General features: G+C 37.3%; 1 protein-coding gene and 1 non-coding gene across 2 annotated transcripts in view; one reads left to right on the forward strand and one right to left on the reverse strand.

The window, feature by feature from the left end:
- The window catches only part of THEMIS (thymocyte selection associated), a 174,724-nt gene that overhangs the window by 89,586 nt on the left and 61,854 nt on the right, over window positions 1–23,284 (forward strand). Inside the window, exon 4 of the mRNA XM_047101917.1 lies at window positions 98–1,146. Coding sequence (XP_046957873.1) covers window positions 98–1,146 — 1,049 coding nt within the window. The remainder of the gene's footprint in view (window positions 1–97; window positions 1,147–23,284) is intronic.
- Window positions 17,770–17,876, reverse strand: LOC124529440 (U6 spliceosomal RNA). The gene has a single exon (XR_006966339.1). It is a non-coding gene; the product is annotated as a U6 spliceosomal RNA (small nuclear RNA).

A 23,284-nucleotide genomic window follows, 5' to 3' on the forward strand; every position in this document is an offset into this window, starting at 1 on the left:
TAATGGAATTTATCTGTGGCACCAAGAGAGATTCTAATAGTATTTTGGAGCAACATTTTGATGGACAAAATGTCATAGTCTTTTTTTTTTTTTTCAGTCCGAAAGGACATAGTCCGCATCCTCCCCAGTTTAGATGTTGAAGTCAAAGACATTACTGACAGTTATGATGCCAACTGGTTTCTTCAGCTATTATCTACACAAGAGCTCTTTGAAATGACCAGTAAAGAGTTCCCCATAGTGGCTGAAGTCATAGAGGCACCTCAAGGAAACCAGCTGCCCAGAAGCATTTTACAGCCTGGGAAAACCATTGTGATCCACAAAAAGTATCAGGCATCGAGGATCTTAGCTTCAGAAATTCGAAGCAATTTTCCTAAAAGGCACTTCTTGATCCCCACTAGCTATAAAGGCAAATTCAAGCGGCGACCTCGGGAGTTCCCAACTGCCTATGACCTTGAGATAGCAAAGAGCGAAAAGGAGCCTCTCCATGTGGTGGCCACCAAAGCCTTTCATCCCTCTCATGATGAGCTGTCATCTGTATCTGTCGGGGACCAGTTTCTAGTGCATCACTCACAGACGACTGAAGTCCTTTGTGAGGGAATCAAAAAAGTGGTGAATGTTCTGGCCTGTGAAAAAATCCTCAAAAAATCCTATGAGGCAGCACTGCTCCCTTTATACATGGAAGGAGGTTTTGTAGAGCTGATTCATGACAAGAAACAGTACCAGATTTCTGAGCTCTGTTCGCAGTTCCACTTGCCTTTCAATGTGAAGGTATCTGTGAGAGATCTTTCCATTGACGAAGACATTTTGGCTGCTACACCAGGACTGCGGTTGGAGGAAGTCATCACAGACTCTTACCTACTCATAAGTGACTTTGCCAACCCCAAGGAGTGCTGGGAAATTCCTGTCAGCCGCTTAAATATGACTGTTCAGTTAGTTAATAGTTTTTCTAAGGACACAAAATCATTTCTAGTCAGGACTCTGGTTGAAGAGATCACTGAAGAACAATATTACATGATGCGAAGATATGAAAGCTCTTTCTCCCACCCCCCACCTCGCCCTCCCAAACATCCTGCAGTGGAGGAAACAAGGTTAACCCTGCTCACCTTGGCAGAAGACAGGGCCGTAGGTCTGCCTAAGTCTCCCAAGGTAAGGCTATGATTTTGTGATTTTTCCTCTTTAGCATTTTTCTTGAGGCACATTATCTCAAGTCTTAGTTCTGAGTTTGTTTTTTGCTTACTTTTCTTTCTTTCATGCCATATTTGAAATGAGCCTTTCTGGTGCACAGTAGATGAATGAACATCAACAGAGCATAAGCTGTTGCAGCATTTTGTATTTTGATGCTTAACCAGTAGATGTGACAAGAAGTTTATATTGAATTAGAAATAGCAGGGATGACATTTGGATATGATGACCCAAATTGCCGTCTCAATGGGTTTTGGTAATTAGGAATGTTTTATAAGGTGCCTCAGAAGCAAATCTCTTTTATTTTGAAAGTGCTGTTCGTTTTTTCTAGGTAGAGTTGTTTTAATACTTCATCCAGGAAATGAGCATACCATAAACTCCCTTCTTCGGGGGGGTTACCAGTAGCATGGGTCTATAACACATGTCTTCATTTTGTTTTATGTGCAGAAAGATGTAAAAATATCTTGGCAGAACTGTGTGTGAGCATATGAGCATCTGCCCACATTCTGCCTATCTGAGGATTGTAATCTTTAACAGTTCTATTGAAAAACAAAATCAATAAAATTGCAGACAGTGTGAGATCATTACAGAATCAACAACTCCATAACCATTGTAAAGATTTGGGGAGGGGTGGGGTTTCAGCTTCATTTCTACTTGAAGTCTTTGCCTCTTGAAAACTGCCTGCTGAGTGCCTGGAAAGCACTTGCCCTTACCCCATGGAGCGCAGGTCGTTCATCTGGCCGGCAGTGGTTCTGTGGCGTGTGGAAGAAGCGGTTCTGGCCTAGCAGATGTTGTGCTAGCAGCTTGGGGAAACAAAGCAATTAGTAAAACAAAGAGAGACGCTGTGTTTACTCTCTACACTCAGGAATGATAGCAGCCTCAGGGTTCAAGTATGTGGGTATGAAAATACTTTTAATTCTCCATTTCAAAGATTGCATTCTGAGTGCATGCTGGATAAATCCAGTAAGAATCTTCAAACTCATCTTCAGAAAAAGATAAAAGCAGCAGAAATTTCCTTTCCAGAAAAACAATCTTGAAAGAGTCATTTTAAATTAAATCATTGTTCCCAAATAATGTTGATTAACAGGCTGCTATTAATGTGGAGAGTATATGGCTTTTCCTGTTTCATATATTTTTATTGCTGAATGGAATGATGTGAGAGATGCGATGCTGGTCTCATTTTTAGCAGGAGGCATAATAACCCCCTTACCCCCCAATGCCCTCCCAAGATGTTCGTGACTAAGCCTCCAGAACCTATGGATATGTTGCATTAGATAGCAAAAGAGACTTTGCACATGTGCTAAAAATTAAGGACTTTGAGATGAGATTATTCTGGATTAACCACATAGGTCCAACTTAATCATGAGTTTCACCGCTTGATAAGAATATCATCTCTTTGTTTTGTTCCAATTTAAAAAGTCTAGGATTTGGGAGCACATGCCCATCTCTTGGATGAATCAGTTCATTGGCTGCCCCAACTACAGCCAAGATTGTTGGGGAAGGGAATGAGGACTGCTTGTCGCAAGTAGTAGAGATACTAGAACAGTATGTGAAGATCTGAAGATGTCCATTACAATCAGAAAGGAAGGAGTCAACAATCCTAAACTATTGGGAAGAATTCATAGAAAAAAATAGGTTAAAAGTTTTTAGAATGCCATTTCACAGAATGTCAGATGAAAATGATGTACGTGTCTTATTAGGAGAGAACCTCAAAAAACAAGTTACACATAGGTTACTGACTTGGAAAAACCTCCAGACCCCCTCCTGAGTCTCTCCTTTACTCTCACACGGCTGCCACACTCACAATACTGACACCAGATATGTGAGTGTTTCTCATACCAAGCAATTTATTGACACCAACTGGACATCCTACAACTTAACTCGATTCTGACACTATCTACCCAGAGATAGCATCAGATCCCACATGTTAAGGGCTCAGTCCCGCAAGACTGCCCCCCACTTAAGATGCTAATTGCAGGTAGTAGGTCCTCAGGTTACCTATAACTTCTGTCCGAGAAGGCTTCAAATTGGAGGTTCCCACGAGCCCCTCCTTGGGTTCAATGAATTCTCTAGTGTGGCTCAGACAACTCAGAAATACTTAGGTTTACTAGTTTGTTAAAGGATACGATAAAGGATACAGATAAACAGTCAGATGAAGAGATAAGCAGGGCAAGGTCTGGTAGGGTCTGGAAACACAGGAGCTTCTGTCCTGTATAGTTGGGATGTGCCACCCCCTTGTTAACCTGGAAGCTCTCCAAACCCCATACTTTTGGCATTTTTATGGAGGCTTCTTCACACAGGGACAATCAATTATTAACCTTATTTCCAGTCCCTCTCCCCTCTCTGGGAAATTCCAGAGTGGACAGTGGGAGAGGGGCTGAAAACTCCAAGCTTCTAATTATGTGGTGGTTTTTCTGGTGACCAACCCCCATCCAGAAATCCATTCAGGGTCACCTCATCAGAAAAAAAAAATATGTATATTCCTATCACCCAGGAAATTCCAGGGGATTTAGGAACTCAGTGTCAGGAACCTAAGGTAGAGACCTATTTTTATTTTCTGGTATCTCACAGTTACTAAAATAAAACTAACAGAGTCTTTGACTAAATCCTATGCCATTTACATGTAGAATTCCATATCAAGTTAATAATTTCTGACTGCTTTTTCACTGGTCAGACCTCACATGGATTCTTTTGTCTATTTCTGAGTTCCACCTCTGAAGAATATTAATTAAAGTTTATTAAACGTTGAGTTGTTTGTTAAGATGTTAAAAAACCCAGGAGCCATTTTCATCTGACAAATGGTTGAGGGAACTGAGTGATAGTCTAAACTTGAATGAGTTGGAGCTAGTTGATACTATTGTATACATTTAAGGAGCTACTGTGTGGTCAAGTTATCTTCTCTCTCTCTTTTTTTAATGTTTATTTGTTTATTTTAAAAGAGAGAGCTCTCATGAGCTAGCATATGTGTGCAAGTGGGGGAGGCACAGAGAGAGAGGGAGAAAGAGAATCCCAAGCAAGCTCCATGCTCAGCATGGAGCTAAGTTGGGGGGCTCCATCTCACATTCAGGAGATCATGACCTGAGCCAAAATCAGGAGTTGGATGCTCAACCCACTGAGCCACCCAGGCACCCCACATTCTCATTTTCTATCACAACGTTGGTTGCGAGTTAAAGGGAGGACAACTTTGGTATGATATTTTGGAACAGATTTCTTGTCCCAGAAAAGGTGAAAGCAGAAGCTAGGAAAAATCCCAGGTCAGTGATGTTATCAGGACACTTCTCCTCGGTTGACAGTTTATCAGTCAGTTGAGAAGGGTCTATAATTCTTTGTTTGTAATTAGTTTTATCAATGCTAGTGTGGTAGATAAAAAACTATATTTTCTCTGAAATCACATTAAAATCAGAGGATGCTATAATTTACCTGTGCTCAGACCTACTGACCTCATTTTCAACAATTTTTTTCACCAGGAAGATAAAAATCTGCTTAGTGGATCATTTTTGGAATATAAACAGAAGCTCTGTCAGTTTCTGCATAATCTACTTGAAAAGTCTTGCAACCAACTATTTCTTATCATCACAGTGTCATCCTTTCATATACTTCTTTTATGTTTCTTCTGATATCTGCATTAAAGCTCTTCTATCTATGTATGCTTTTAGAAGTGATTGGTTAGAACACTTTTTATATTCCACAGACAGAAAGCAGCCATTGGAAATAAGCCTCTAAGATTTTGAATTGCATATGGAATATTGCTTGAAACTCAGAGAATAATTTGCAAGGGCTATTCAGTGTTTAAATATTCAAACTCACTTAACTCATTAAAATACCTTATTATATATGTAGAGTAGAGTATCAAATTCCTCATTATGTAACTTTACTTATGCCTTCCCAGTGGGTCATTAATTTTACTAGATCATTTCTTGCACTATTAAACAACAGGACAGACACATGTGCTATCTAAGAGTACAGGTATCCACTGTTAGTTATGAACCTACATGTTCAAAGAAGTTTAGAAATGAAGAGAATATGAGGACAGGTTACAGAAACTAGAATAAATAGAAAGAACTATTTTCCAGGGTAGGATTACAACTGTTCTGTAGCTTCAGCAATGCCTAAAATAAGAATCAATTGTAGTAGCACTTTGAGAACTGTGATATGGATATGAGCAGGGCAGGTGAGGGGTGTGTGTGTGTGTGGGGGGGTAGATCTCAATAGAGATGACAGCACATCTCAAAGCCTATGAAGTTTTACACTGAAGGAATTTATTGTTTTGAAAATGTGATAGCTGTTAGGGAAAATAATGTATGGGGTCTAAACAAAGGGATAAGAATATACCAAGTGACCCCTCAAAATTCCTTTTAGCCTGATGACAATGTAGACATAGTATCTTTAAGAGCTTTGCATTCAGATTCTTAATGAGATGAGAACAATATTATAAAATGACTAAATAAATGTCTGGGCTTAAAACTGTTTTCGAAATAGGAATCTTCTGGGGCAGACTCTCCTTTCCTGAGGGTTAGTTCCTATGTCAGAAATAGTTTCAGATAGTTTGAAAGAACATGTACTCACTGGGGTTTCTGCCTGTCCTGGATATATATGGCTATGACTGCTGAGTGCCACATAGGAGAAATGTAACTTCTGTATTCTGATGAAAGGGCCTATAACCACATAGAAAAACAAACCTTTGGTTGAAAGATGAGATATTCTACTCCTTCCAAGGCTGCACCTGGGACCAGAAATCTTGCATTTCACTAACTCTGTTTGGCCATTTGATGCCCAAGTGTCCACTTTGCTGCCGGAATTCCTAGATTTCTGTCAGACAAGAACACCCATAGGACACATTAAGGCAAAGAGCAAGGGAGGCAGTAATGGCAAGGTAGTGTGAATTGAGCAGAAAACAAACCCTGTACCAGAATTAGAGTGAGAGCAGAAAAAGGCAGAGGGAAGCAATCGTTTCTGGGAGGTGTAGAGAGAACACTTCACCAGCTGCTGCTGGGTGTTAAGACTCACTTCTGATCTGATGTGACAGTTAGTGGCTGAAAAAGCATTAAAGAAACCATGCTCCTAGGGTAAATCTAGATCGTTAGACAATAGTATTATATCTCCTTTTATTTTTGTTAATGCAATGTGGTGTAGACATTAAGAATGTTTGGATTTGTAACCACCTCTGCACTTTGAAAGATCACTATCTCTCTACTTGTGGTGTATTCTCTTGGTCTAACAGAGAAGCTGTAAGTCTGTTTCCCTATGAATAACGAAAAGTAATGTTTTAGCAGTCTTCAGACACCAAAGGCAAAGATGGTGGAAAACATGCACAGAATTGAAACACTGAGATTTTAAATCTGAGAAATAAGAAAGATACAGGGAGCTTATGATCTTCTTTTAAAAAGTTGACAAATTTGGGGCACCTGGGTGGCTCAGTCGGTTAAGCGTCCAACTTCGGCTCAGGTCATGATCTCACCGTCTGTGGGTTCGAGCTCTGCATTGGGCTCTGTGCCGACAGCTCAGAGCCTGAAACCTGCTTCCGATTCTGTGTCTCCCTCTCTCTGTGCCCCTCCCCTTCTCGTGCTCTGTCTTCTTTCTCTCTCATAAATAAATAAACATTTTTTTTAAATAAAAAAAATAAAAAGTTACAAATTCGGCATATTTTTAGCAGATATTTGAGCTGTCCTCAAGGTTGAGACACATAAAGATTAATACACCATGGTTTTTGAGTTACCCAAGGTCTGGAGCCTGTAAACAGCCAACTGTAGTAGGAGCAAGTGAAAAAGGTGGGAGGGGAAGGAAAAGGATGAATAAAGGAAGTGCTGAGTTGAAAATTAGCCGAACTCAAGTTCCAGCTGAATCCTTGCAGGTAGAACCCTGTGCCCAATGGGAAGTGTGGAATAGTTATAAGTTTTCTTTGTGCTTTTGGAAGTGGGAGAGTAAACAGAACTGTTAAAATTTTCCTCTGGCATAACATGTACTGTATTAATACTTCTAGCTGGAGAGCCAAAGAATGGTTTAAATGACCACTAAATGAAAACAACTCCTAAATGGCAGGCATTAGGAGACATGGCCTGATTTTAAGGAAATTTCAACCAAAATGAATGTTATCTGACTAATAATAAAATACTCATTATCTCCAGAGAGTTTATGTCCAAAGAACACTGTTTCCTTCTGGGAGACTAAAGTATACTCCTACTCGGAAATACTTGAATTGACCTAAATTTTGGCCCTCTTTGAGTTTTCAACTAACAATGTTCTCATCAGGAAAGTGAGGAAATGCTGATGAAAAACATTAGTTAATACTGTTCCTTCCCTCCTTCTGCCATCTGTGGGGTAAAGAACTAAAATATACCACCAAATATGTGATTGTCACATTTTCGGTATTAGTGAGTATTACTTTTTAGCTTCAAAAAAAAGTCATTTAAAAAATGTGTTCAGGGGAGCCTGGGTGGCTCAGTTAGCTGAGTGTCTGACTTCGGCTCAGGTCATGACCTCACAGCTCCTGAGTTGGAGCCCTGTGTTGGGCTCTGTGCTGACAGCTCAGAGCCTGGAGCCTGCTTTGGGTTCTGTGTCTCCTCCTCTCTCTGCCCCTCCAACACTCATTCTCTGTCTCTCCATAATAAATAAACATTAAAAAAGAAAAAGAAAAAAATGTATTTATTTTCCCAGTGGATTGGCAAAATGAGTGAATGAAATTTGTAGTAAACCATTTCACGTTAGATTTCTGGCTTTTATGAAGATTAGGAGAGTTTTCATCTTTTTAAGATGTTCATAACCTAGAAATCCCTGTTTAGAAATGGCCAGCTATAACGGAAGAATCAGTAATTTGGAATATTCAGTGCACAGTATGTATAGAGTAAGGGCATTTGAATTGCCAATTTCCTGTAATCCTATGGGGATTCATTGATTCATTGAGTTAGGTGTGGGCTCACTAGATATTTAAGTTCTGTTCTTTGAGTTCAGTACCTTCAGTTCTGTTTTTTAATTTTTCAAAAAAATATAGGGGCGCCTGGGTGGCGCAGTCGGTTAAGCGTCCGACATCAGCCAGGTCACGATCTCGCGGTCCGTGAGTTCGAGCCCCGCGTCGGGCTCTGGGCTGATGGCTCAGAGCCTGGAGCCTGTTTCCGAGTCTGTGTCTCCCTCTCTCTCTGCCCCTTCCCCGTTCATGCTCTGTCTCTCTCTGTCCCAAAAATAAATAAAAAACGTTGAAAAAAAAAATTAAAAAAAAAAATATAAAGAGTAGTTGGGAAAATCTAGAGGAGGTAAGTTGGCTGGCTTTGCAGTTTTAAAAACTGATTTATCTGAGTTTTCCATTACTATATCAGTTCTGAATTTATTTTAGAATAAAAACCATACCCCGAAATAAATTGATAAGACATAAGCTATATATGTGAGCAAATAAGTTTTGCTACAACTCACAGTTTCTTGCAAGTGAACCATTACTTTTAATCTTTGGTGGTGTTTCCAGGCCTGTATAAATGAAAACATTTATGTTTTGCTTCCCAAACCAAATTTCCTGTGTAAATGTTAGGATAGAAAATGAGTATAAGAGTGCTATGAAAGCATGCATGGGGATAGGCTTCCAAAAATCAGTATTTTTTTTTAATTTGAAAAGTAGAAAACTTAAGAAAAAGATTTATCTCAATAATAGACGAGTAGTAAGTAAAAATGAACATAGAGTTTAAGAGAATAGAGGGTCCATAAAAACTCTAAAAATTAAAAGAGAAAGAAATGACTCATATTAATACATTATTTAAGGACAAACTCTCAGCCAGCCTATTATAGCACTAAGTTTTTTTTTATCACACTTCATCAGACTCTAACAACAATATGATCATGATGTCTTAGAAAACCTCCATCCAGTACTTAATTATCAATATACACTTCTATTAGAACAAGCGTCTTTTAGCTATTTTGTAAGATATGCCACTGTTTAAGGTATTTGCCATGAACCAATTACATAGGTAATTTAAAATCTGGTGAAGAGAGGAAAAAAAAATCAGAGGAAGTCCTATAAGATCAGGTCACTGACTACAAAATTAGTCAAATGGAACAAATATAAATATATCATGGACCACAAAAATTGTATAATAAGTCTATTGTTATTTGTGTAGACACAGAATTGGAAAGGGCTGATTGTAAAATTGTGGAGTTACACGATATATAAAAAACAAGAAATACCTGTTCTCCTAGGTTAAGAGATACGAATGTGATTTTAACTTGTGATGTTAAGCTTATTTAGATAATTAAACTTTATATAACATTTGTCCTTAATGGAAAATTGTTTTTGCTTTCACATGGTTTCCAAACCTTAACTAATGTTTAAAAAGAACATGCTTACTAGTTGTGAAATAGTATAAAGCCCAGAGTCATATCAATTGTGTTATACAAGGATGGAAATTGCCCTACCCAAGGTATTTTTCTCTTCATTGTCTCTTGTTCTAGCTTTTCCCCTGAGCTGGAATCCTTTCTATATGTTTCTACTCACACCAGACTCTTCTCTAGCCAAATTCTCTCCCACAGGGTTGTCAGGCATCCTGTGTTCAATAAAATATCATAAGTTCTATGATCAAAGCTGTTCAGTGTTCCGTAATTAAAATATAGTTGCCCATCACTGAGCTCTTCCTCTGTTTCTAGCATTATGCTAGGTTCTTACATGTATTATCTTATTTAATCCTTCACACAGCTTCATGAAATGGGTGCTGTTATTATCCTGTTTTGCAGATGAGGTAATTGAGGCTGAGAGGTAGGTCATGTGTCCTGGTTATCAGTGATTCTCAGATTGGCAAATTTTGTGGTCAATCCTTAGTCCTCATATTATTTTTTTTCAATTCCAGTATAGTTAACATATAGCGTTATATTAGTTTTAGGTATACAATATAGTGATTCAACAATTCCATACATCACCCAGTGCTCATCAAGACAAGTGCATTCCTTAATCTGCTTCTTCTATTTCACTCATCCCCCCACCTACTTCCCCTCTTAATGCAATCCCTATCAGAATACCAATTGCATTTTTCACAAAACTAGAACAAAGAGTCTTAAAATGTATGTGGAACTACAAATGACAACAAATAGCCAAAGCAATCCTGAAAAAGAAATGCAAAGTTGTCAGTATCACAATTTCAGACTTCAAGCTATATTACAAAGCCGTAGTAATCAAAACAGTATGATCCTGGTGCAAAAGTAGACACAGATCAACAGAGAATAGAAAACCCAGAAACAAACCAACAATCATATGGTCAATGAATCTTCAACACGGGAGGAATGAATATACAATGGGAAAAAGTCTCTTCAACAAATGGTGTTGGGGAAAGCAGTCAGCTGCATGCAGAAAAATGAAACTAGACCACTTTCTTACAGCATACATACAAACAATATGGATTAAAGACTTACAAGTGAAACCTAAAACCATAAAAATCCTAGAAGGGAGCCAGGCAGTAATGTTTCTGACATTGGCCATAGCAACATTTTTCTAGATGTGTGTCCCAAAGCAAGGGAAATAGAAGCAAAAATAAACTATTAGGACCACATCAAAATAAAAGATTTCTGCACAGTGAAGGAAACAATCAACAAAACTAAAAGGCAACCTCCTGAATGGGAGAAGATTTTATAAATGACATATCCGATAAAGGGTTAGTATCCAAAGTCCTCGTATTATTTGAATACTAGTTGAACACTCCCTCTTTTCTGAAATCCTTTCTTTATTTTCTGGAACATCGTGGTTTTCTTATCTCGTTGTGGTTGAATTTCCTCCTGAATTTTTGACTGGCTTTCCCTCTGGTCTCCCGTAACTGTAAGTTTTTGAGTGCTTTAGAGTTTAATCCTCAGTGTCTTCTCTATACATACTCACTCTCCATATCTACACTCATTTGTACTCACAGATTCCTTATTTTATACCTGTGAAATGGCTTTCAGGAGAATTAGTCATGTGTATGGATTTATTAAGAAAAACAACTGGAAATGATCTCATATTTTTCCTTTAAAATCTATTTTTATGTGCTTGGATATATCTGCTAAAAAAAGTTCAATCTTTAGGGGCGCCTCGGTGGCTCAGTCGGTTGAGCGTCTGACTTTGGCTCAGGTCATGATCTCACGGTCCATAGGTTCGAGCCCCATGTCGGGCTCTGTGCTGACAGCTCAGAGCCTGGAGCCTGCTTCAGATTCTGTGTCTCCCTCTCTCTCTACCCCTTCCCCACTCATGCTCTGTCTCTCTGTCTCTCAAAAATGAATAAACGTTAAAAAAAATTTTAAAAAAGAAAAGAAAGTTCAATCTTTAAGAGATAGTAGCCTGTGACATTGTGTCTGATCTATTGTAGTTGTCAGAGGTCAGGGAAGTGATCAAGGTGAGGACAGACACTTCCTTCTGATGTTATTCTTGTAAATGTAGGTTTGTCGGGCTTGGGATTTTTTTTTTAAGTTTATTTATTTATTTTGAGAGAGAGAGAGAGAGAGAGAGAGAGCATGAGAGCATGCACAAGCAGGGGAGAGGCAGAGAAAGAATCCCAAGAAGGCCCTGCACTTTTGGTGCAGAGCCCCACACAGGGCTCCACGTGCTGTGAGATCATGACCTAAGCTGAAATCGAGTCAGAAGCTTAACTGACTGAGCCACCCAGGTGCCCTGTCAAGCTTAGGATTTTTCTTTTTAATGTTCCAGTGATGGCAAAAAGCTGGAGAGTACCTTAAACTATGTGAGAGATGTTAGAATTTTGGGGAAGGCCTAAGGCCATTCCTGGCATCAGCAGAAAGCTTTTTTAGTAACAATTCAGTTTTAGCTGAAATAAACTTAAAAAGCTGGACCTCAGACTAGGACTAGAACTAGTAACTTAGGAATTTCTACATCAAGTAGGTGATAACATAAGATTCAGAAAGACTGTCAAGCCTTTTTTTCAAGGGAGAGATGAAACTAATAAAGAAAAGAGGACTAATAAGGATCAATATGTTAAAGAGCTCAAAATAATGGACATATTCTTAATAAGCCAAGAAAAATACAACGTATATTACTGCTACATAGAGGAAAACTACAATTATATAATTGCAAGAAAAGATTGACAAGAAAGATTTAAAAATCTATTACTTTAATTGTATATTGTATGTAAAATGCTTTTAAATTATTTATATCTATAATTATTTTAAAATGTTAAAATAATGATTATTATTATAATTGTTTATGCTTATTTTAGCTCCGTAGATGTAAAATCTTAATTGCGTGCCATTTGCTGTGATAAGCACTGGAGACACATTAAGAAAATGAAATACAGTATCTAAGCTCAAGAGACTTTCTGTCTAATGGATTAGATACAGGAAAACAATTTCAGTATGAGAACTCAAGGGAAGAGTGCTATTAGTTGGAGACTACAGGAGTTTGGGGGACAATTTATTATGATCTATCAAAAATTAGGATTGAGATCAGAAAAGGATATTTAGATGTCCAGATTGAAGTATATCAGTTTAAACAAGTAGAATTAGTCAGATGTACAGTGATGTTTAGCGTGATCCAGCCAGAGGAGCATCTGGTGTAGACATAACTGTATCAGGATCCTGGATAGGTTTATAATGTCTGTAGCACAGAGTAATATTATGAGGATGGAAGAGTGAAGAGGACCAGATCAGGAAAAGTGTGTCATTACCAAGTTTCTTAGCTCAGGCTTGCAAGTAGTTCAGTTCACTTCTTTAATCATTCTGTTCCAGATGAAGAATGCGACTTCTTCAATATCACCTTCTTAGGTTCCCTGCCACACTGTGCTCTCTCAGTGCTCGGAGCTCAGTCTTTATGTTACTTGATCTCTCCTTTACCTGGTTCAGCCATCAGACAATTGCATGACTATGGACCCCTCTCTCCTGGCTAATTTCGTAAAGATTACCTCTATGTTCTTGGGGACTCCATCCATAATCCCTTATCTTTCAAACTTTTAGTCATTTCTTCCTTTTTTGGATTTTGCTAAGAGGTACTGTTCCTTGTTTTGTTTTGTTTTCTGTACTTCCACTCCTTTGACCATAGACCCTGGTGCCCCATTAAGCCCACAGTTAAAACATTAGCACGTGAAACAAGCTAGTTCCCATATTCACCTCACCCTCCTAAAAAAAAATACTACATTTTATTCTTCTAGTACAGAAAAGAATGAAGACAAACAAAATCAGTTGTATTCCATATTAAAAAAAAAAAAAAGACTGGTCCTTCCTTAAACTAGTCTATGTTTAAAGGAATTTGTACTTTCTACAGAGGAAAAATTGAGGGCATTTTAGAGTTTCCGGTAGGAAACTAACAATAAAATTTCTATTTTTAAATACAAAATATCTAGATGTTAAATACAAAACACCAAGAAAAGGCAAGTTTATAGAGATAGACAACAGATAAGTGGTTGCCTAGAGTGGTGGTTATCTAGAGTGGTGGGTAGGAGCAGAGGTGAACTGCAAACAGGCTAGAGGGAAATTTTTGGATGATAAAAAAGTTCTACACCTGGATGGTGGCCCAACCCTTTAAATTTATTAAATTCATTGAATTGGACACTTACAAGGCTGAAAATATCATTTATACCTCCATAAATACCAATTTTGGAAAATCAACCTAATTTGAGAGCAGATTATCAATTCCAACAGAAGCAGGAAAACAAAACAGAAGTACTAATATCAGAGAGAGATGACCACCTGTGTGACTGGAAGACTAATATTAAAAAGGACTTTATGAGGTGGTATTTGTAGGACAGGTGGTTGATGAAGTGTAGGGAATAAGAAAGTCACAGTATGAGGAAAATACCCAGGTTCCTGGCATAAGCATCAACATAGATGGTGGTTAAACTTACTAAATCAGGAGCTCAAGACCTAGATAGAACGGTGGTTTTGCAAGGGCAAGGGCAAGGGAGGAGTTTGGTTTAAAGTATGCTCAGTTTGAAATGTTAGTGAGATGTCTGAGCTGAGATGGCCAGTATGAAGTTAACGATGATCTACAGTTTAGGAAAGAATTCCAAGCTGAATCTGGTGATCCAAGTGTCGGCAAATGCAAATGGTAAATAAAGTTCTGTGACAGGATGAGATGAAGCTGGAGAGTGTGTAGCTCATGAGAAAAAAAAAATGAAAATAAGGTGTACTTCTGTGAGGAAGTCCAAAATATAAGGAACAAAAAAAGTACATATAAAGCCTAAAAATAACCAACTGGAGAGCTTTATTAACTAAGTGATTACAGTGAATCAGTCACAATTCTAAGCTTTTTACATGTATAGACTCATTTAATCCTCACGAAAATCCAATGAAGTTAGTTTCAAAATTATTATCTCAATTCTACAGGTGATTAAGGCTCATCAACTTTGGGTAACTTTCCAAGACCAAAAGTCTGGATTACTGGCCTTCAATAGAAGTAATGATCAATATTTTAAGAGACTTAGTCAGTCTTGGAGAGTATTTGTGATTTTAGAATCAAAATTCAAGTTATGACTAAGTGATGCTTATTTTTTTCCTAGAAAAATTGTGGAAATCATTAAGATACAGAATTTATATGGAATTTAAAATTCCATGGAACTATACATTGTCAAAAGAAAATGTTCTCAAACACAGAATCCTCTAGTTAGGGACCCATCTTAAGGGAGGCTCCTTCTGGAACATGGCCAGTTGTCACTGTGTGAGTAAGAGAAGGTACACAACCATGAACTTAAAATAATGCACCAAGAGATCTCTATGTGTAGCTCTATCCACTGCACTGACTACTGTATATGTCTGTTTGGGGGTGAGAAAGTGTAATCTTTCCTTATCCCTCAAAGTAGGAAGAAACTGGGTAACAGTAAACAACAAAAGGACAGCTATACTGTCTTAAAAAAATTAATTACATTAATCCTCCTTCTGATTTCTTATTTTTGCGAAGGCCACCAGCATCTACTGAGTAGCCTAAACCAGACCTCTAGGAACAGTCCTTCCTTTTTTTTCCCCCCTCTTCCCATTTATTAGTCGTGAAATCGTCTGGATTCTTCTTCTTTAACATTTTTGAGTATATACCTCTCTACTTGAGGTCTGCATCATTTCTGGATTCTTGAAACCATCTTCTAACTAGTCTTTTTATGTCTGGTCACATTATATTCAAATTTATTATCCACACTCTGATATATTTATCATTATAAAAGAAAAATCTTACCATGTGACTCTCTTGCTAAAAATTCCTTGTGGCTTTCCTTTTAATTTTTTTACCATCTGTCCCTTATTTGTTTCTTCAGCCTACTTCTCTCTCTATCATGCCTCACATTTTTACCTCAGCCACACTGAATTTTCAGTTTGCAGAGGACGTTATTCTCTCCTGAGTTCCCAGTCTTCCCAAATGGAATTGTGTTATTTTTATTTGTTTTTAACAACCATTTATGGGGGACTTAATAAATTCTAAAGAACAAAATAATTCTAATTAAATCCCTTCAATGTTCATATGAATGTTATTATCATTCCCAATTTATAGACAAGGAAACTGAGGCTCAGAGAATAATTGCCCATAGTAAGAGAGCTATCAATAAGTGTTAGAGCTAGAATTCTAAGCTATCCTTTATCCTTCATCTAAATTGCTCTCTGTTGTTACCTGTTGTAAGGAAATTTCCTTGGTGCTCTTCCTCCTGTCCTCTAGTTCACAAGTCTGTGTTTGGTGTTCCTAATTTGGGTTTCCATAATAGGCCTAATGAACTGTTATCAGAGTCTTTACCATAAAGTGTTATAATGGCTCTCTTAGTTACCTGTCTTACCAATTAGATACTGTGCGTCTTTAAATATATATTTGTGCTTGCTTCCCTGGTATTTTATTAAAGTTCCTGGTTCAGAGCAATCACTCAATAAATATTTGTGGAAAGGAGGAATGAAGAAAAGAAGGAAGGAAGGAAGAAACTTAACTTTATTTTACTCTCAACTCAGTCAGGAAGATTAAGCTACTACAGGAAGAAGCCTTAAATTAGAGAAGCTCTCTGAGCTTTCGTTGTTATACAAAACTGGCTTGGATCTAAGTGGCTAACACAAATGTGGATTTTTATAAACTACTGTTCACTAAAGACTAAAAGGGATTTCCTCAAAATTTTATGCAGAGTTAGAACAACTACTAGTTCACAGAAATTTGAAGGGATATAAGAGAACAAGAATGAAGTTGGTTCCTTCTTATATCCATCAACTCTAACTTTCTTAGTAAATTACTTGAGAGTACGTGTGTGTGTACACCCATGTGTGCCTCTCTCTGTGTATGAGTATGGAAGTGTGGGTATGTGCAGTGCTGTTATTTCCAGCATCCTTTTAGATGTCAAGTTTTTTACTGTCCAAATAAAATCAAATAAGCCCTCAATTTCATATAATTTTTGGCATTCCGGTGCCCTCCTCCTTTAGTTTCAAAAATTTATGTGGGAGATTTATATATATTCAACTTTGTTTGTTTTTGTTCTCTTGCTCTTCACTCTGTTTCTTCCGAATTTTTTTTTATTTTATATTTTTGACATACAAAAAGTGATACATAATTAATGTATATAACCTGATGAGTTTAGTAATAAGTATACACCCAAAACCATCAATAGAGTCTATGCCATAAACCTGTCCATCAGCTCCAAAAGTTTCCTGCCATCCTCTTTATTATTGCTCTTCACTCTCACTTCATATTTATCTTTCATCTCAGTTCTGGTGTTCCAACTGCATGAGATTGCTCTGGTCTTTAATGCCCCAAACTATGAATTCAATTTTCTTAGATTTTTCAAGGAACCACTAACAGGGCACTTGTGGGTAAAAATGAACTTGCTGAAGATCTGGTAATAATAACTGGGAACAGAAAGTGAAAGTTCTAAACCCTACTGATTAATCCTTGACCCTGAATCCTCTTCAGGCTTTTATCTCACAAAATTAGTGCCATTCCTTCCAGGATCATCTCATATTGGTTGTTTGCTTTTTAATAGTAACAACATTATTAATATTAACAATTATTATTATTTCCAAGTAATCTGCCAAAGTATCCCAGGAATGGGATATAATATTATAATAATAATTATTAATAGTAATAATAGTAATAATAATGCTCTCAGAAGTGTTCATCTCATAATTTAGTTATGAAATCTTAAACTTGGAGAGCTTGACTTGCCTTAAGATGAGACCCACTTATAACTCTTCTAAATCTGTATTTATTTTCTTATTTAACTCCTTAATCCATGAGGAATTTACTTTGTATGTTGTATAAAAAAAACTTTTTTAAAACAAATGGTTGAAACATTTTCCCAGTTCCATACATTTACTAAATTATTCTTTACCCATCTGTTCGGAAAGAAGTTTCTCAATATTTTATGCTATTTCTTTGATTTATCTGGCTTTTTTTTAAATCAGTAGCTCACAAGTAGTATTGTCTAATTTCGTTTTAATATTGGTATAATTTTTTTCTTCTTATCACTGATCAGGTAGGTTCTCAGCTCCTCATTCTTTCAAATGAACCTTTAAGTTATTTCATTAATTTCTGTAAAAACATCTAGTGGGGCTTTAGATTGAAATTTTATTAAACTTAAATATTAATTTAAAAGAATATGAATTTTTATTTTACCATCTTGGCCAATTGTTTGATATTCCATTTAGTTAAATCTTGTAATTCAAGTCCTGAATATCTTTATAACATTTTTTTAAAATATGGAATGCTTCACGAATCTGTGTGTCCTCCTTGCACAGTGGCCGTGCTAATCTTCTCTGTATCATTCCAATTTTAGTATGTGTGCAGCCAAAGCGAGCACTATCATTATAACAAATTTTGCCATACTTCTGACATTTCTTCAGATTGCCATTTCTTCATATTAGACCCCTTCCTTCAGAGTTAGGAACACTCCGTTCTGTGGTACTCTCTCCAGTGTAGAATTTTTGTATTTTCATTTGAGTAAAACCAGAGATTATGGCTTTTAACATGGTGACCCTCTGCTTTTAGTCAAGTCTGTCATTCAGCAGATACTTCTTGATTATTATATTTTAGGTACTGATTTAGATGCTGCATATACATCAATAACAAAACATCTTGGTAAATGCCTTGATACTCTATTTAATGTTACATTCTAGTAGGAGTAAATAATATAGTAGTTCTTGATAAGTGCTATGTAAAAAAGAATAGACCAAGGTAAGTAGGATTTAGAGTGCAAAGTGAGTAGAATAATTTTAAATAAGCTGGCCATGGTGTGCCTTATGGAAAAGACAACACTTGTCCAAAGACTTGAATAGTTGAGATGAGCTTTGCAGACCGAGAGTGGGGTAAATGCTCCAGGCAGAAGAAAGAGATGGTACAAACCCTGTGGCGGGGATGTGCCTAATGTACTCAAGAATCACCTGGAAGGGCAGGATGGCTGCAATATGGTGAGCTAAGGAGACAAAAGGGGATGAAATCAGAGAGGGAATGCAGGACGCAAATTGTATAGGTCTTTGCAGGTCATTGTAGTAATTTTGGCTTACATTTTTATGAAACAAGACGTGATTGGAGGATTGGGTCGGGGAATGACAATCACGTGTTAAAGGGCTCATTCTGACTTCTGTGCTGCTGTTAGTAGGGGAACAAGGATGGAAACAGGGAAGTCAATTAGGGGGACATTGCTATACACGATGCTTCCTTGGGTCAGCAGGACAGCAATGGGAATAACAAAAAATGGTTAGCTTTAGATATATTTTGAGTGAAAGTAAAAGGTATTTCTTCCTAGGTTGCATTTTTCCCCCTCTTACTTTCTTTTTTAAGTTTTTTAAAAGTGTTTATTTATTTTTGAGAGAGGGAGAGACAGAGACACAGAATCCGAAGCAGGCTCCAGGCTCCAAGCCCTCAGCACAGAGCCCGATGTGGGGCTGAAACTCACAAGCTGTGAGGTCATGACCTGAGCCGAAGTCGATCCTTAACCGACTGAGCCACTGAGACACCCCATTTTCCCCTCCTACTTTTAATAAAGAATCTTCATTTTGTAAGTCTCTGCTGGTGACCTTTTAAATTTAGCTTATTCCTACTTGGGTTCTCTTATTAACAGAGTTTTTTCTTGGACTTTATACAGGTGCAATTCTCTTTTGAAAATATTGAGCTGTGGTGGAAAAAAAAATACTGTATGGAAATCAAGAGAATGTGATTCCTGTCCTGGCTCTGTTACTAGCTTGCCATGTGATCTGAGATAATCCAGGCATTCCTGACTACACAGTGAGGTTAGAACAAATGATCACTACTATTCCTTTGAGCTTAAATATTCTACCCATCTATGATTCTGTATCTGTACATTGGTCAGGAAAGAGTTAAAAGTAACTGAAAAGTCTTCATTTGAGTTCCTCGAAATATCAGCAGATTGTTTTGCCATAGCTGAAGAATTTTTAAGAGAAGAACTAGGAAGTTTCCAAAAATAAGCTTATAGTATTTTGAGGGGATGGTGGTCTTTCTGCTGACATTGCTGGCAAGTTTCTCTCTTTGAGAGCGGAGGGGCCCACGTCTGTAATGCTTGACTTAATGGGGCCTGCTTTGTCTTTGTAATCCTGCATTTTGTGGGAACTTGGTTCCTACTTTGTCTTCTTACCATCTATAAGAGGATTTTCCTAAGAAATGTCTTTTTAGAATTACCCTTCCTTATTTCAGTCCCACACTTTCAAAACCTGATTTATTGTGGTGGTGTCACTGTTTTATATATGCACAAGGCAGTATTTCCATTCAGCTTTCTATCTGTTTCAGCCTAACGTTTCCCTGTAGTTGATGCTGTTCTTAAGATTCCTTTGCAGGGCTACCAGGGTCCATCCCATGTTGCCTCCCCTGGGTCATATTCTTCATGTGTACCTTGTGTCTGTTCTCTCTTAGATCACATAATACGTCTGATTCTGTGCCTAGGTGCAGCCTGCTCCTCTCCAAAGCTAGCTCAATCTGCTTTGAAACACAGAACAATATTGTTTTCCTCATCTCAAGGGCATTGCATTTATGACTCTATTTGACATTGAGAGACCAGAATTAAGATACTAAGAGACTATGGAATGAAAGGCAGAAATATCTTGTTCTTGCAAATGGAAAGAAATTCACCCCCACTTTGCTAAAAGCACAAGATCTTTCTAATCAGACATTTGACATCATGACCAGGCTGGGGAAAAAGTGTACCTGTTCAGTTATAATTGGTTCTGCTCACAGAAGTGGATTTCTCATTGTCTGTGCAGCTACAGGAAATATGGTTAATAAAAGCACATGTCAGCCTGACTGAAGCTGTTCTACAAAACCCTGCCAGACCACTCTGCAAAACTGTTATTTCCCATTATGAAAACTAAATCTCAAATCATAGTCAAAAGGTAATCAGTCTTCAAGAAAGTAGTCTATAGAAGCAAGCAGTAATTCAGATTTGATTGGCAACGTAAGTTTTTCAGGGAATAGTTCAAAATGGGAAGCATTTTGAGAGAGCCAGAAACACAATCCAAAATGATGATTCTCAGAATTTTCTAACATTGGGTTATTGATAAATATATACATTTTTTTAAGTTACGCTTTCCTGAGAACCATGATAATCGTACACCATGGTTTTGTGTACTTCACCTCATTTAACTCTTGTAACACAACCTTGGGATATAGGTATCGTTGTCCCCATCGTATAGCTGAAGCAAATTGCCCAAAGTTCCTAGATGTACGGCAAATGCCATGTGGACCTTTCTGCTGCCAGCCGAGCAAGCTCCGGCCCTCCTTATAGTCCCATGATGCGTTCTGGAAAGGTGGTGTATGAACATCTCCAGCAACTTTTCTGCTCTACTGCTCCTTGCTTGATATCCATGTTTATTGTTTCCATCACTGACAAAACAGAGCAGTAACACCTTCACCATAGGGTGGTTGTAAAGACAAAATACAAAGAAATGACACACATCTTAAAAAAAAAAAAAGCCCTATCAAAAGGGAATTAATATGACCTCGCCTAAAAAGCTCAATTTTGTATATAAATTCCATGATTTAAAATAAAATCTTCTCCTCTAAGTGAAAGTCATTGTGATTAGGTACATCAGTAACATATAGAGCAAGCACATTTTTCTTTTCATACAAAAATGATGTTGCTGACACATTGCTGGAGAGACAGGTGTTGTATGCCCTTTTCCTAGTTGGATCTGCACGAATTCTGTAGTTCTGTGTGCTAACCAGGTAAACAAAGCCTGTGTTATGCCAATATACCTATATCGTATATAGATATCACTACCAAATTTTTTTTCTGAAATTTATAAAATTAGTGTCACCCTACTTCTGTTCTATCTTTCTATGAAATAGGGCAAAACTAAATTTCTAGATATTCCTCATTTCACTCAGGAGAATTTTCCAGTTTGGACCAAGTAATCAGGTGATCTTGACTATAATTTCCTTGGAATTCCTTAGATTTCATTTTTTTTCTTTTGCTACTTTGCTCCTATTAATATTGATGTACATAGCTTATCTCCTCTGTTAGACCTGGGATAGTCTGTACTCCAAATACTATGTCTTGAATGAGTGTATGACTGCTCTCAAAAGATGCTTAATAAGTCTCTGTCTGGGGTTGAACAAGAGAACACATTTTCATGACACTTAAAAAATCTCCCAGGAGAAACCATTTGGATTATATACAGAATGTATCTAGCTTTAATGGAAAGCTAAGTAACCCTAGGACTTATTTCTAGTCTATATGCCAATCATACTCAGTTTATCAAACCATCCACCAAGTAGTTGGAATATGTAGATATAGCAATACAAAACAAAAGAAACAAAAAGCAACTGTTACTCAAGATGGGCAGACCATGAAGGTTATTATAGGCCATTCAAAAGGATTCTGATTTTTTTTCTGAGATAGGGAGTTATCAAAAGGGGAGAGCAGAGATGTGGCATGGTATGATTTATGCTTTAAAAGAATCACTATGGCTGTGAGGGGGTCCAACTATTTCACATAGGCCATGCTCAGGATGTGAAGCTTTGTTTCTAAAGGGTACTCTAGATATTAGGGCCATTTTGTTTCATTTCGAAATGTATTTGAACATATCTTTGCTATATCAAAGTAAATAAAGTCAGTTTTATTTTTCTAATGTTTTGCCATATTCTGGGCAAGTAGGCAGAAGGTAATGAGGATTTAAGTAAAGTAACCTGGTCTGACCAGAATTTATAGGATATATAAATTTATTACCTATTCAGTGATGAAAAGGGACAATATCTGAAGCATGGTTATTTTTGTTGTGTCTTCTCAAGAAAAGATTTAGGAAGAAAAACATTTTTAAACATCACTTACTTTCAAATAAAGAACTACAATCTGAAAATATATTATAGTTCCATGTTACTGCCAGTAAATGATTACTCTAAAAGTTCAGGTAGTTTAGACTAAGACAATAATTATGAATGTCATTGATTTCTTTAATCAAAATGTCAATAATCGTCATTTTACTTTTTTCCCATTTACATTTGTCTAGCCAACTTTTCATTATTCAATAATAGAAAGCTGTGGAATAAATCAGTAGAGGTCACTAGACTATTTAGCTTCACTCTCTATATCTTGATTGTTGGAAGGCAATTCTCTGAATGCTTTCATATTCCCTCATAGTCTAAACTTTCTGAGGAATGACCACTGTCAAATTTGGTTAAAGAAAGATTGAATAGCAAACATGTCCTGGAAGATAGAGATAGTATATTACTTCAGAGAGATTCAGAGACTTCTCTCTCCTGTAGTATTTTCTTATATCCCAGAATAAAAGCCTTTCCCTCTCCAGACGGTAGGGTGGGAGAATGTGGCAGCCAAGCTCTGGGTGTCGTGCTTTTGTGAGTCTGTGGTACAACCCCTCTGTTTGTGCAAAATCCTAATTTCCCCCCAAATAATTAGACAATTATATCAATACCATTTTTCAGGATGCTTTTAGTAGTAAGGCCATTTATAGCCTCACCAGTGCTAAGATGATCTGTGATAATAAAAACTTTGTGTTTCCTGTCAGGATATCTATCTATCTATCTATCTATCTATCTATCATCTATCATCTTTCATCTATCTTCTATCATCTGTCTATCTATCTGACACTGTGGCAGGCTAACTTCTTGTGTTATAAGTATTGTCTCAGACCCTTAAATTTCAGACTCAACACTGATGTCTTCTCTTTATGAGACTCATGCCACATTGATATTTGTACTGATGAAGAATGAGACTCATTTTATGTTAGTTGTCAAGATATT

Source organism: Lynx rufus, unplaced genomic scaffold (genome assembly GCF_022079265.1).
Source record: "Lynx rufus isolate CCGP_SWC_20201006 ecotype Redwood Valley unplaced genomic scaffold, mLynRuf1.p SCAF_6, whole genome shotgun sequence".
NCBI lineage: Eukaryota > Metazoa > Chordata > Mammalia > Carnivora > Felidae > Lynx > Lynx rufus.